The sequence below is a fragment of the Cyanistes caeruleus genome, chromosome 17, assembly GCF_971803275.1.
Source record: "Cyanistes caeruleus chromosome 17, bCyaCae1.hap1.1, whole genome shotgun sequence".
Classification (NCBI taxonomy): Eukaryota; Metazoa; Chordata; class Aves; order Passeriformes; family Paridae; genus Cyanistes; species Cyanistes caeruleus.
In genome coordinates, this window is record NC_141717.1 from 14,109,964 (window position 1) to 14,124,592 (window position 14,629).

At 57.7% G+C, this 14,629-nt stretch overlaps 1 protein-coding gene across 16 annotated transcripts in view; it reads left to right on the forward strand.

The window, feature by feature from the left end:
- The first annotated feature begins 1,844 nt into the window (after positions 1 to 1,844).
- The window catches only part of MPRIP (myosin phosphatase Rho interacting protein), a 77,376-nt gene continuing 64,591 nt past the window's right edge, over positions 1,845 to 14,629 (forward strand). For 5 of the 16 annotated variants that reach the window (XM_023936872.2, XM_086854533.1, XM_086854534.1 and 2 more), the window contains exons 1-2: positions 1,846 to 2,101; positions 12,992 to 13,069. In XM_023936872.2, coding sequence (XP_023792640.2) covers positions 1,982 to 2,101; positions 12,992 to 13,069 — 198 coding nt within the window. In that variant the 5' untranslated portion in view covers positions 1,846 to 1,981. Of the gene's footprint in view, positions 2,102 to 9,736; positions 11,311 to 12,991; positions 13,070 to 14,629 lie in introns of those variants that run through there. The other 11 variants (XM_023936878.2, XM_086854540.1, XM_086854541.1 and 8 more) reach the window with 6 other exon arrangements.

Genomic DNA, 14,629 nt, shown 5'->3' on the forward strand with positions numbered 1-14,629 from the left:
GGCAGGAGGGAGAGAGATGATTAAAGCTGCCTTTGATGAAGCAAAAATTAATAAACGAGCAGACAATTGTGCTGGGCTTTATTTACTCGGGATGACAGCGTGGAGCCAGCGTGGCGAGGCCGCTGAGGCCGAGTCCCACATCAAACACCGGGACAGCGCCGGGCGCGAGGGGACCACGCCATCGCCTCTTCTCCGACGGGTTTTTCCTGGTCCCAAAAATCCAGGAAGATCCCTGTGTCTGTTCCTCACAGCAGGGCCCCATCCTAGGCTGGCAGGGAACCCTGGGATGAGCAGGAGATGCTCTGTGCCATGGTGACGTCTGACTGTGGTAGGACGTGCCAGGCTTGGGTACATTTTGGAGGTGTCACTTGGCACCTTTGGCTTGTCCCCCTGGCCCAGGGTCAGCATTCCCACCTCTCCTGACCCAGTGAGACTCCACAGGCACTGAGGTCCCTTCCCTGGTGCTTCTGTGCGGAACCCAGGGACAGAGCTGGGAGGCCAAACCTGTGGCCTCACACTGGCTCCTTATCAGCCGGTCAGGAATATTTACCTGCCGGTTTCCACCGGATAAAAATTCACTGGACAAACAGGAGCTCCCAGCTGGCCCCAGGGCGGTGGCACAGCAGGGACGTGGCTGAGGTGGGACATGCACCCCAGTCCCTGCTTCATCCCTGCTCTGTCCCCTGCAGGTCACTGAGGTGCCACAGGAGTGTGAGGGACATTGTCCTCACCAAACCCAAGGGTTGGTGACCCTGGTGTGCCAGGGCTGGGGACAGGGGTCACGTATTGTCACCCTGTGTCACCGCATGTCACTGCTGAGGGGGCTGTTTGGGGAGGTCAATGTGCTCCGTGGGGACCAAGGGTGGGGGACACCAGACAACTGCTCCTACAAGGGGCTGAACTGAGCCGAGCTGGTCCGGGACTAACTGAACTGAGCAAAGCCCGGCTGAACTGAGCCGAGCTGGTCCGGGACTAACTGAACTGAGCAAAGCCCGGCTGAGCTGAGCTGAGCTGCACTAGGCTGAGCTGGGCCGTGCTGAGACAGGCTGAAGTGAGCTGAGCTGGGATGAGCAAAGCCATACCAAGCCGTGCCAAGCTAAACTGAGCTGAGCTTATCCGTGCTAGGCTGAGCCAAGTCAGGGTGAGCTGATTTGGGCTAAAGGAAGCTGACACACCAAGTGAGCACAGCTGAGCCAATCTGTGCAAGGCTAAGCCAAACCGAGCTGGGCCGATGCGATTCGAACCGAGCTGAGCCAAATCGGGCCGAGCCGGACCGAGCTGAACGGAGCCGGGCCGAACGGAGCCGAGCCGGGCCAAAGGAGCCGAGCCGCGCCGAACGGAGCCGAGCCGAGCCGAACAGAGCCGAACCAGGCCGAACAGAGCCGAACCGGGACGATGGGGCCGATCCCGCCCCAGCTGTCAGCGCACCGCCCCTCCCCCGCGGCCGAGGCGGCTCCGCCGCGCCCGCCCCTTTTCTTGCTTCCCATTGGCCAGCGCGGCCATTCGCTAGGGGTGGAGGCGCGTTCCCATTGGTGGGCGAGCACGTCCGTCCGCATTGCGGCCTCGCCCCCTTTTCCGCCTGGCTCCGCGGCGCTGGAAACTTTGCGGCCGGCGCAGTCGGGAGCGGCTCCCGCAGCGCCCGCACGCCCGGCCCTCCCCGAGCCGGCCCCCGGTCCCGCACCGCACCGACTCCCGCACCGCCCCTCACCGTCCCGCCCGGCCCCGCACGGCGCGGGCAGCGCCGCCCCTCCGCGCTCCGCCGCCGCCCGGCCATGCGCGCCCGCTGAGCCGCAGCAGAGGCGGCCGCTCTGCGCTTCGCTCCCTCTTTTGATTTTTTTCCTGCAGTATTCGTTGGGGTTCTGTGTTGGTTTTTGCGTTCGCCTGACGCCCCCCGCGGGCGCGGGGCGGCGGCGATGGGCGCGGCGGCGGGCGGGCGCTCCGCGGGGCGCTGAGCGGGCGCTGAGCGGGCGCGGGCCGCGCCATGGCCGCCAAGGACAATCCCTGCAGGAAGTTCCAGGCCAACATCTTCAACAAGAGCAAGTGCCAGAACTGCTTCAAGCCCCGCGAGTCCCACCTGCTCAACGACGAGGATCTCAACCAGGTGGGATCTTGCCCCAAAACCCACTGTTTTCCCCCTAAAATCCACCCCGGCGTCCCGCCCCCCTGCCCGCCCCTAGGGCGCCCTGGGTCTCGGTGCGGTGTCCACTGGCCCAGTGGGTAGCCTGGGGTTCCACAAGTACCTTTGGAGCCTCCCTGGGTAGTTTAGGGTCCCATGGGTGTCCCGATGGATAGCTCAGGATCCGATAGATAGTGTAGGGTCTCAGAGACGTCCTGGGGTCCCACGGATAGAACAGGGTGGTGCCACGAGTGCCTGCTGTCCCTGTGGTTCGCACAGGATCCCATGGGATCCCCAGGAGTCCCGCGGGGTGCCTGCTGGACACAGATGTTGTAGGGTCCTGTGAGTGCCTGCTGCTCTCACAGGTACCGTGGGATCAGGTCAGGGGATGCTCTGGGGTCCCGTGGATAGCACAGGGACCTACAGGTATTCCTATATTCTGTGGGGTGATGTGGAGCTCCAAGGGTGCTCCCTGGTCCCATAGGGTATCTAAGAGCCCCATGAGGTATTCGCTGATCCTGCAGATATCCTAGGGACCCACAGGTATCCATGGATTCTGTGGGGTGTTCAGGAGCCCCACCGATGCACTCTGGTCCCATAAAATGTCCAAGAGTCCCATGGGGTGCCTGCTGGCCCCACGGATAGCACAGGGACCCACATGTATTTGTGGATCCCATGGGATGTCCAGGAGCCCCATGGTTGCTCTCTGGTGCCATAGGGTATCCAGTGATTCCAGCGAGTTCTGCTGGTCCCATGCATAGCGTGTGGTTCCTTGGGGTACCTGCTGACCCCACTGACAGCACAGGGACTCACAGGTATTTGTGAAGCCCGTGGGATGTCCAGGAGTGCTTTGAGTGTTCCCTGGTCCCATAGGGTGTCCAGAGATCCCATAGGATGCCTGCAGACCCCACAGATTCCCAGGTGTCCCACGGAGCACCCACGGTGCCCACTGGTCCCTGAGGCCATGGCTCACCCCAGTGCCACCTCCCCTGAGGCCATGTGGGGCCCCGCACCAGCACTTGGGGTGATCCCGTCCTCTCCTGGGGTGCACGGCAGCAGGTGGAGGGTGCCCCGTGAGCTCCATCAGGCGATCCAGAAAGTCCTGGGAAAAACTCGGTTGAAAACAAAACGTCCCCTCCTGGACGTGCCGGACATGACCCCCATGCCCTACAACCCCCTGCTTTCCCGGGGACATGGGAGGGGGACCCCAGCCCCTCTCCAGAGAGAGATCAGCGCTGGGGGGCTTCCAGGGCCTTCCTCCTCTTCCTCCTCTTCCTCCTCTTCCTCCTCTTCCTCCTCTTCCTCCTCTTCCTCCTCTTCCTCCTCTTCCTCCTCTTCCTCCTCTTCCTCCTCTTCCTCCTCTTCCTCCTCTTCCTCCTCTTCCTCCTCTTCCTCCTCTTCCTCCTCTTCCTCCCAGGCCTCACGCAGGCCCAAGGCCGGCGCTCCCATGGCAGGGGGTGTTTGGGGCCTGGGGGGCATTTTTGGGGTGCGGCGGCCCGTCCGTGGTGTTGGGGTGAGGGGAACAGGGCCGCCCTCCCTCCTCCCACACCTTTCTGGGCCAGGGCTGCCATCCCCGCTCCCGATCCTATTATGGCAATGAGATCAGACATATTGCTGCGCTCGCTGGGGGGGCGGCGGAGGGGGGGGCATCGTGAAATCTGAGGGCTAATATGGAAAAAATGTAACTGGAAAAAAATGCCGTGGTGTGTGCGGGAAAGGGGCGGGCGGCGCGGAGCGTCGCGGCCGTGCCCAGACAAAGGAGCCGTCCCTGAGGGGGCTCGGGAAGAGCCCCCCGCTCCCGGCCGGCCCCTTCCCGCTGCCCGGGGATTGCGCTGCCTCCTGGTGCAAAGCTTATTTACTTTCTTTGAGGGGCTCAAAGCATCGCACGCAGCCCGCCGTAGTGCCTGCCTGCCCTGCCACGGGGGCCACCCACTTCTCTGGGGACTCAGGGACGTGTTTCAGGCAGCCCCTCGCTGGCTTTGTTCCCGTCGGGGTGGTGGGTGGCCCTGGGGGGCTGCCCCCGCGTCCGGTTCCCATGGGGGGTCGGGGTCAGCCCCGTGGCCGGATCCAGGCCCTGCACGGGGGGCTCCGGTTGGGAAAACGGCACAATCCTGCTCGGCTTCGCCCGTGCAGCTGGGGTGAAGTAATCCCGCTTCCCAGATAAGATGGTGGCTGTGGTAGCGTGTGATGCACGCACGCACCTCCCGCCCTGCCCTGCCCGCAGCTCCCCGTGCCCAGGAACCCCCCGACCGCTGCCACCCTGCCCTCCTCCCCTCAGTTTGTGCCCTGTTTCCCAGCCTGGCTGCATGTGGGGTTGTGCTCGATCCGAAGCACACCCAGGAATAACGGTTCATTTAACAGCAGCTCTGAATGTTTCTGCCTTTTTAACTCAAACACTTTAAGCTTGGGTTGGGTTTGGGGGTTCTGCTCTGCAGCATGGGGGCTCAGCGTGTCCTGCTCACCCCGTGGACAGGAACAGTGTTGGTGATTACCTAGAGTCAGGCTAGAAAAGTCTTTTGGAGTCATCTGACCTTTGTACTTGGCTTGGAGGAAAGGTGAAGGTACTTCACACTTACGCACTCGTGTCTCTTTTGGATTTTTATTCGATAAAAATACCTGCGTGGGTGTCGGGAACTGCCCCCGCTGCTTCCCGGGGTGCTGCTGGGGCAGAGACCCAGAGTGTGTTTGCAAAGAGACACAAATATTTAGTGGTAGTAGTGGATTTCCGTCATACTCGGGAACCGGCTTAGGAATGGGGCTGGGAGGGGGGAAATCCAGCCCCAAACATCAGGATTAATGAGCTGGAGCTCTCTAATAATAATCAGACTTAGCGCTTCCAACTTCAAAGGGCTGTGCGGACGCTAAGTCCCTAATCCCAGGAGAGCTGCGTTCACGAGTTGTTTTTGTGCGTGGCTGTGCTGCCAGACGAGGCTCGGTGTGATTTGGGGCAGCTACATGCGGTCCCACCACCTGTTGGAGATGGGACTGTCCCCTCCCAGGGCTGCAGGTGGGAGGTGATGTGCCCTTGTCCCCTGCCCCCGGTCTGTGTTTGACCTTCCAGGGTGCCCACACAGCTTGGGAAAAACTGGGTCAGTCAGCGCGGCTGTTCTCCCTTTGGGAAAATCTGTTGCTGGGGGTCGTGGGCCGTCAGATCCCTTGATCCTGTGTGGTGGCAGCATCTGGCTGCTGGCAGACACGGTGCTGTTGATGGCTCAGTCCTGGTTGTGCCACCCACCTGTTGCCAGCTTGTCTTACACTGCTCCTTTCCCATCCAGGGAGAAATTCCCTTTTTGTGGGAATTTCCACTCTCCTGGTAGGACATGCCTATGCTGGTACTGCACGGTCCCCCTGTAGCTGCCTGCAAACCTCTAATGGAGCTGGGCTTTCCAGAACCTGCCCTGGGAAGATGGATGGTTCCTAGGGTCCTCCTCCGCTGTCCAAGAGAAAGCCAGCCTGTCCAGTAGGACCTTTTTCCTAAGCAGCCATACAAGGCTCTCATGTGGGTGTCCTCATGGGGTCCCTGCTCTCCACACCGGCTACTCCAGGCTGTCTGCACACACATGCTCTTGCTCTGTGAGATGAAGCCCCCAACAACATGGGACAGGCTGGGAATTAACCTAAAAATTTTGCCTGGCCTGAATTGGAAGAAGAGCAGAGTGTAAAGCAGTTGCTTTTAATTTTCTCCATGCATTTGCTCTCTCGGGGCGTGGGGACTGGCACAGATAGAGGAATTTGAGGACGTCTTTCCAGCTACCAGTGTCTTTTTTTCCCCCCTTTTTTCCTTTTTATTAGAGATCATGGCACAAATGCCCAGAGGACCACCCAGTTAGAAAATAGAACTTGCAGACTTTTCCCACTGCCTCTTCCCGTGACACCCCTGCCCAGTGACGGGGGGTGGTTATTTCCATCTCTTCTCCATTGGACATTATCACTTTCCTACTGTTCTGGATGCTGAGCAGCTGGTGGCCAGCAGCCCTGAGGCTGGAGTGTGTCAGCGTTGGGTCACAGGCTTGGCTTTGCTCTGGGACATTGCATCCATGGGGCTGGGGTGCCCTGTGCTGCAGAGGTCTTGTCCTGGCTCCTTACATTGTCCGAAGGGTGACAGGGTGAAAGATCATGTCCCGGCTACACTTCTCCCTCCAGCCCTGCTCCTTTTGAGAGGAAAAGCCCCCATTTTCCTGGAAAGCAGCCCCCACGCTTGCATTCACTGCTTCCCGCTGCTTGTATCATGCTGCAAGAATCCGCCTCTACTTGACTGATTATTAGCACTGAACAGGGAGAGATTTCTCCGCTAATGTCAAATTTGCCTCTGTCCCTGGAGGGCAGGGACTTGGGGCCACAGCCAAGGGGACTTGGGGGGCAGGGTCATAGTGGCTCTGCCCTATAGGCAGCATCCCATCCTCGGACAGTGGTGTGCAGGCAGGGAGGGCAGCAGGGACTTGGAAGCTGTGTTGGATGCTGGCGTTGATTTGGGGTGCACTTGAACCTCCGCCTGGCCCAAGGGAAGGGACGTGGCGGCGCCTCTGGGTGCTGGAGAACCGTCCCCTTTGCACGCTCGCTTGCTGCTGGGTTTTTGCATGGCGCCGCACCTTATCTGCGTTGGCACCCGACAAAGTGATAAATCCCCTCTCCAGCACTGTGGAGAGATGTTGTGGCTTCTCCCAGGCGCTGAGGAAGGCCAGTGGTGGGAAGTGGTTAGATACTCCTGCTCGCTGCCAGGCAAACCGGCTTCAGGGCTGCTCGAGGAGGAGCTGGAATTGCAAAGTCCATTCTGTCCCACTTCATTTTGCTGCTGCTTGACAAATTTCCTGTGCATGCCCCAGCTGGCCTTGGCCAGTGCTTGCTCTGACTGCCCCAGGCAATGGCAGCACTCGGACCTGAGCACAGTCCTAGGACCAGAGCTGTTTGCAGTAGGAGGCCGGTTGTTTGCATGAAGGGTGAATTCAACCTTTTCCCCTTCCTGTTCCTCTGGTCTGTCGGTCACTCCCACTGCCCACAAAGCTGTTGGGGCAGGTCTGTCCTTCGGGATTTGCCGATGCCTGGGTTGGTGCTATCGGTGTGCCAGGAGGGCTGTACCATGCATGGTGCCCACCAGCTGGCCCATGGCAGTGGCACTTGGTGCTCCTTGTGCCCCAGATCCAGTCTGTCCAGTCTGGTTTGGCCTTGTGCAGCATGAGATGTGTTGGTGGTGAGATTCTGACCTGGGATTTGCAGCTCTGGCAGTGGCTGACTTGTGCCTGCCTCATGCAAATGTGTTTTGTTAGAAGAGCAGGATATGGATGGAGAGGGGACTGTCCCCATCATCCAAGGTGGCCTCCAGGAGCTGCCCAGGTCTCATTCTGGAAAAAGTACTGTTTGGGCTGAACCCAGGGGCAGCGAGCAGCCACTTGGATGAGGAGCTGGGGGATGGGAGAGTATTTTTGCTTCAGGAATAGTTGTGGATGCTCAGAGGCAGCATTGCAGCCTCCGCGTTGGAGTTTGGCGTCACCAGGTGACAGACAGTAGAGGGGAAACGTTGTACAGGCAGGGAAACAGGGATGTAAGCAGCTTAACTACTGAGGCTGGGCTTTATCCTGGCCTCTGGGATTGCTGCTGGAGCGTGGATTTGCACAGCAGCGTTTGCTGTAGTCACCCGACAGCTGTAGTCACGGGTCTCCGGTGGGTCTCCATCTGCCATCCCACTGGGAGTACACAGAATGTCAAGTGATGCCTGTCTTTCAGCTCCTAGAAGCCGTGCTGTGGGCAGGAATGCCTGCTTGGGTATCACATCCCATTCCCTCCCTGAGCACCGTGTCACCTTCCCCATTCCTGGCGAGTGACGGCTGCTCCGATTCATCCATCAGCGATGTTCTCTTGGCTCCAAGGTGTGCAAAACTGAGAGCAGAGTGGAGCTGAAACTGCCCAGATTTCCTATTTTCAGGTTGCAACCACAGGATTTGTGGTGACTTTCTCCTTGAACTGTGCCAGAAACGGGTCCCTGCCTCTGGGGAGCTCTGGGTGGATCAGGAGATGGCGTGCAGGCAACAATGACCTTACTGTCCCGCCTCTCTGGGTCTGGATGAGAGCTGTAACCCCATTGTGCTCCCCTGGGTGAGTGGAACAGCAGGCACTACTGTCTGAGAGGCTGCTTTGCTGAATATTGAGGCTGATCCATAAAGGTGATGGAACAAGTTCCACCATGGATTCACCCACAGCATGGGTCAGGTTGGGTACATCATTCTTTTGTGGGGCTACTGGAAGCCCTGGCATCACTTCCCTGGTGCAGAGGGCTCCCTGCTGCCAGTGCTGGAGGCAGAGCCTAAAGCTCCAATGCAACAATCCATTTTTCTTCCCCTTGCTGCTCAGTTGCCCAGCCTGAACAAAACAAGCCCTGCCTCCACCCGAGACAGGCTGATTACGTCTGCCGGCAGCCTAAACAGATTATCCCTCCCGCCACGCGCTCGGAGCCAGGAGTCTCTCCCGGCAATGGATTCGGACTTCCCTCAGAACATGTGGGCGTGGGTGGGCACTGGCTGTGGGGGCATCCCAGCCCACCCGGGTGTCCAGCACCCCAGCAGGGTTGTGCAGTGGGGTTGAGCCTGGATCCTGAGAGAGGATGTGGATGTTGGTACAGCTCTGCTGTTCCACCTTGTGCAGTGAGCTCCTGTAGCACTGTAGGGCTGGCACGGTGTGATTCTGCTGGGTCCTGTGTGCCTGGCTGGTTTGTGTGGGGAGAGAAGAGCTGAAGGTACCACCAAAAACACAGGAGGTGTGAAAGCCTGTCCAACAGGCAGCTGGTTGGTGTCACAGCCCACCTCCAGCCCTGTGACCTGGTGCTCCATGGGCTGCCATGCTCCTGTGACCCATCCTGCCCTCTGGAAGCCGGTGCCCTGCAGCCCTGGGGGTGTGCAGTGGTTCCTGTATCACCCTGGCCTTTGGGAAGTGCTGAGTGGCTCTGCACATCCTTCAAGCCCAGTTCCCCATCTGCTGGGGATTGTGTTCCCGGTGCTGGTGGAGCTGGTTGGGGTGGTTTGTCCATGCCTGGGCAGCATCAGCCTGACAGCTTTGTGTAAACCCAGCTGGGGCCACTTCCTTCTCTGCTTCCTCCCACCCGCCGTGCTGCCGGCACTGGGCTGGAGGCAGCGTCCTCCCCATGGATGCACTGCAGGGCCGAGGGGATGGAAGCAGTGGCTGGAACAGCGACCTGAGAGACAGGGGAGGTGCTGCGGGTGCCCCAGAGCCCAGCCCAAGTGTTGGATCAAAGGTGGGATGGGATACCTGGACACTCCCAGAGGTGTGACAGGAAGCGGAGTGGTGACATGGGGGTGTTTCTGCCTGAGTCAGCCTCCAGCAGTCCCACGGGATCGGATGGAACTGGGCTCTGTGGGGCTGCAAACCGGCTGCACCTCTCATGCGATGGTGGGGTGAGCGTCACCTTACCCCACCCCAGCTCCATCAGCAGTTGCTCTCCATCCACTCTGCTTTCCCACAGCATTTTGTGGCTCACCCTCCAGCCAGGTACCTTCTGGTTAAAAGCAAAGCCACCCACCCAGTGCCTGAGCACTCTGTGTGGCTTCTACCTGTGGAGAAACTACTTGGAGCTGTCCTTTGGATATCACCAGAGCTGCCAGAAGGCAGACAGGGCCCTGCATGGTCAAAGGCATCCTGGGAACCCTGGGGTTGCTCTAGCACCATCTCTGAATGTGAGGTTGGACAGATCTCCTTTAAAGATGGAATTTTTTGCTCTGAGGTCTTTCTCAGTGGTGGTTGTTGGCATTTTCCTCCTCTCGAGGAACTCTCCAGAGGAAGCAGAGCCAGTGGAAAGGACATGTGATTCCAGCTCCAGCCTGGTGCTCCAACACCCCCTGGACCTGCCTCCCACACTGGGTTTATTTTAAACCTTGCTTCAACAGGACCATTCCAATGCAGGTGTGATGAGCTTATTTCAGACACTTTGTGTACTTATTCATATCCCTCTCATTTAGGCTTGTACCTATCTGGGCATTTGCTTGGTTTTAGCAGGAGCTTGTTTTGGTTTGGCTTTAAAAAGCACTGCTGCGTGTTCATTTGTTGATGGGTGGAACCAGGCTGCCCACGCTGCCTGGCTCTAATTCATACCTTTCAGCTATTTTGGTTTCAATATCTGGAGTTGGATGCTTCTGCCAAAATAAGTGTAGCCCACTGGTGGTTTTTTATGATGCTGGTACCGAAATGACCGTGATCCATGTTAAGGGTGTGTATTTCAGGTGCTTGGTGTTTATTTACAGACAGTTTGAGCTAAAATTGGAATGGCTGAGGGCAAAATAATGTCTTCTGAGGGATGTGAGCCAGGCTGAGGTAGGGCAGGACTTCATGCCTGTAATACTGTGGAAGGGCTGCTGGCTCTGGTGATGATGGTCCTGTTGGTTTCACAGTTACTTTGTCCCTGGTGTGGCACTGGGACCTGCCTGCTGCCTGTCATGCAGGCTGGATGTTGTGGGGTGTTCGGGGTGGCTGCAGTGCTGTGGCTTGTGTCAGGGAGAGTTTTTGCTCATGGAGCTTTGCTGGGTTGAGCACTTGGTCTTGGACAGGAACTGTGCAGGGCCACAGAGGGGAAAACTGAGGGATGGAGGAGGGCTGAGCTTGGCTCAGCTTGGCTGTTCCGGAGCATCACCCGGGTGCTGCCTTGCTGGAGCGGTGCCAAGCGTTGGGGACGTCACATGCTGTTGTCACTGTCATTCTCTGCATGGTGGAGGCCACTCCCAAGATCTTCCCATGCCCCAGTTGCTCAGCACCCACCCCAGGTTCTCTCACAGGAATTTGGGGACCCTGTTTCCTGTCACAGTGACCCATTGAAGAGACTCTGATGGGTCATCATCAGTCATTTGCAATTTTGCTTTTCCCCTGTAAAACACAAGAGAAATTTGCAATGTTTGGCTCTTCCCAGGCCACGCGGGTGGCCGTGGCCACATCCCAGCATGGTGAGCATTGGGATCCCCCGCTCTGGAGTCTTTCCATCCGAGTCCTCCCATCATCGCGTGGGCACGGATGCGTCACGGGCGGCTTTGGGTGGGGGCGCGGGGCGGGGTGTGCCGGGGGAGTGGCAGAGCCTGGCTCACCTGTGGGGCGCTGCCAGCGTGGGCGGCACCGAGACGGGCACAGAGCCGGGCACGGAGCGGTGCCGGGCAGCTGGAGGTGGCATGGGGGCCATGGGCGAGCAGGGCACCAGCATCCAGGTGAGCTGGGCAGGGGTGACAGGGGGCTCCGGGCCTTTTGCCAAACCCAGGGAGGGTTGTGGTGCACATAGGTGCCTTTCTGTGCCCCCAGTGTTGTCTGGGAATAGGTGTAGGGGTGCCCTGAGCCCCCCTAACTCCCCCAAATTTGATCTAAATCCCAGTGCTTCATTTTCATTGGTTGAAACCTCATTTAAAGGGGGAAGGAAGGAAGGTCTTCTCAAATCATGTTTTCCCAGCTGCTGGGAGAGCAGCACCTCGAGAGCTGGTATGTCGTATTGTGGAGGGGATAAGAGATTTTGTTATTTCTTTTCACTTTATAAACAGTAAAAGGTCTCCTCCGGCGTGTTTCCAGTTTGCTTACTCAGTACTTCATGCATTTGACAGTTTCTGGTGCATAGGCAGTTTCTTCTATTGTTTGCAGGGATTTTTCCAGAGGGGAAACTTTTTTTTAACATTACAAAACCACAGAAACTGGCAGGAGGAATCATGGGGAGGTACTGAATTGGAAACAGTTTTAAACTTTAAGGAACAGAAAAGAATGAAAGCAACAAGATTAACTGAATCAGTTAGAGGAGAGTTGGGAGTGTGTGTCCTTGTGACTTTTTGGCTGGGCCAGGATAGACGTGCATGGATGTTCCATGGTGGAAAGCAGTGTTCCCAGACCCAGGGTCTCCTGGAGCTGGATGTGCTCTGGGTTTCCTCCCTCCTGGTCTGTCTTGGTATCTGTGGAGCCGCCTTGCTGGTGTGGCAATGCCTTGCCACTCTTGCAGCAGGCTTTGGCCCCAGCCCTTGCCAAGTGTTGCTCATCGTTTATAGCTTGTCAAGGCAGCAGGAGCGGTGCCCGCAGGACTTTGCGTGGGAGGACATGCCTGGTGCCCATCCCCACCTCAGCGCTTGCCATGCAGTGGGTCAGCTTCACCCTGGCCATTTCTGCATCCAAGCCACCAGTGGAAAGAGCCTGGATATTATTTTTCCCACTGACATACAGCAGTGCCGCAAGGTTCTTTCCGAGTATTCTTTCCCTTTCTCTTCCCGGCTGGCTGAATGAGCTTTTTTCCCCTCTCCTGGCTCTGACCTTCCTGTGTGCTCGGCCGTGGGCTGCTGGATGCTGCTGGCAGGGGGAGAGGGCTGGCAGGGGCTGGCCCTGCAGGGAAGCAGGAGTTGGATGTGCACGGCACGGGAAGCGGCTGGGAGCTGGAGAACTGCCAGCGCCGGGTAGTTTTTCCTCTCTTAATTAACGAACGGAAAACATCGAGCTCTCCTTTGGAGTGTGTTTTTGCTTTGGAGTAGAGGCACGCTGCTGATGGCAACGGGAAGAGCTGTCTGTGGGGATGGGCTCTGCCACTCGGCAGTACCCAGGAGGTTGGTGCTCTGGGCACGGTGCCATGCAGGAGCAGCTGTGTTTGGAGTTTGTGGCTGGGGTTCTGCCTCCTCCCGAGTCCTCATCTCAGTCCCGTTGGCACACAGTGTGTGTCACACCACGGGTTGCCATCAGACACCACGTTCCCTGCACTGGGAAGGCTGAGTTTGCCTGCGTGCAGGAGGCTGAGCTCACACAGCTGCCTTCGTGCTGGGGCTGCTGCAGTTTCCCGTGGTCCCTGACCATCGATTCCCTGTGGTGCTGATCTATGTTGAGCCATTTTCGGCTGTGCATGAGTGTTTTTCTGCTGTTTCTTTGCAGGCCAAACCCATTTATGGTGGCTGGCTGCTGCTGGCCCCGGAAGGAACGGACTTTGACAACCCCGTCCATCGCTCTCGGGTAAGTGAAGCTGAGACATCCCCTCCATGGGGTGTGGCAGGAGGAACAGGAGGGGCTGTCCCTGCCCATGGGGGTGGCTGTGACCCTGGGAGTGCCGAAGACACCTCCATGCGCCCATCCCCTTGTGCAAACCAGGAAGCTGGGAGATGTTTCTGGCAGCAAAGCTGGAATGTGTTCTCTGGGATGCAAGGTCTCCCATGCTGGGCAGCAGCCTGGGGCACTGCAGGTGTGGGTCAATTCTATTGCTTGTTACTTTTGCTTTTTGATGTTTTGATGCTTCTCTGGTTTGCCTGACATGTGCCATGCTGCCAGGAAGATGCTCAGGCCAGTGGGCTGTGGGCTGTGTGACTCTGAGCTGTGCTGTGACCATCAGAAAGACTCCCAGTTTTCCTTTGGGGATTGGAAACAGCTACTTTATTTTCTATAGCTCATCATGAGTGTGCCCAGAGCTCTAGAGGGAGGCTGCATGTTATCCCCTAGTGTGGATATGCCAGTGTCAGGCAGGTCCTGCAGCAAGGAAGGCACTGAGAGGTGGTTCCCATTTACTATAAACCTGCAGAGCTCTGAAGCCAAGTGCTGGCAGCAGGGACCTGCAGACAGAGCAGGACACACTCAGCTCCTTCCCAAAGGGGTTTTCTCATGCCTGTCAGAAACAGCAGCATCCTGTGGGGTTGGAGCATCCCCCACTTCCCTGTCCTGGGGGGTGTGATGCTCAGAAGGATGTGGTCAGGCTGATGTCCTTTCTCACTGCTGGCTTGTGACGAAGACTTCCAGCTTGTCCCCAAGCTTGTCTTGCAGGGAGCTTGCTGCTGAGGCTGCCAGGATGGGGCTGTCTTGTGCGTGGGAGGGATGGCAATGGTCCGTGAACCCTCTGTCATGCAGCCAAAATGCTCTGGGAGCTGTTTGTAATAAAAAAATTGCTCCCGAATGAGCAAGAATTGGGTTCTGAGTTCAGCCTGGGGTATATGGGTCATTATTTGGAGTCAGAGGCTTACTGGCCTGACACAAAGGGGACATGGGACTGGGGTCTCTCCAGAACACAGGCTGCCTGCTAAGCTTGTGGAGGGGCTTGTGGAGGTCCACAAGGTCCTCTGTAGTTCTGCTTGTCCCTGAGCACCCTGGACTTTGCCCAAAGGGCTGAGAAAAGTGAGATAAGAATTGCTGCACTGGGGCTATGAATCCAAGACTTTTTTATTTCAGCCTGCTCAACCAGTTTTTGCTCTTGGCTGAAAACAACCTGGCACACATGAAAAAAAAAAAGGCAGTTTTCCAGCCAGATCAGTTCTCCAATCTGATTTGCTGTGCAGCTGCAGAGGCAGCGTGCTGCCAGGATTGCCTGGGCAGTGCCATGCCAGAAGTGCAGCCACCATCCAAACTGAGCTCATGTGCTGCCGGGGGACATCTGACATGGCATCCTGTCACCCTCCAGCACTGGATGCTGGAATAGGTGATGCAGGATGAAGCTGAGGGCACAGAACATTTAGTTTGGGGATCCTTCTAGTGTCCCCAGCATTTGTGGCATGAACCTGAATCATGAGAGGTTTAGTTTGGATATTAGGA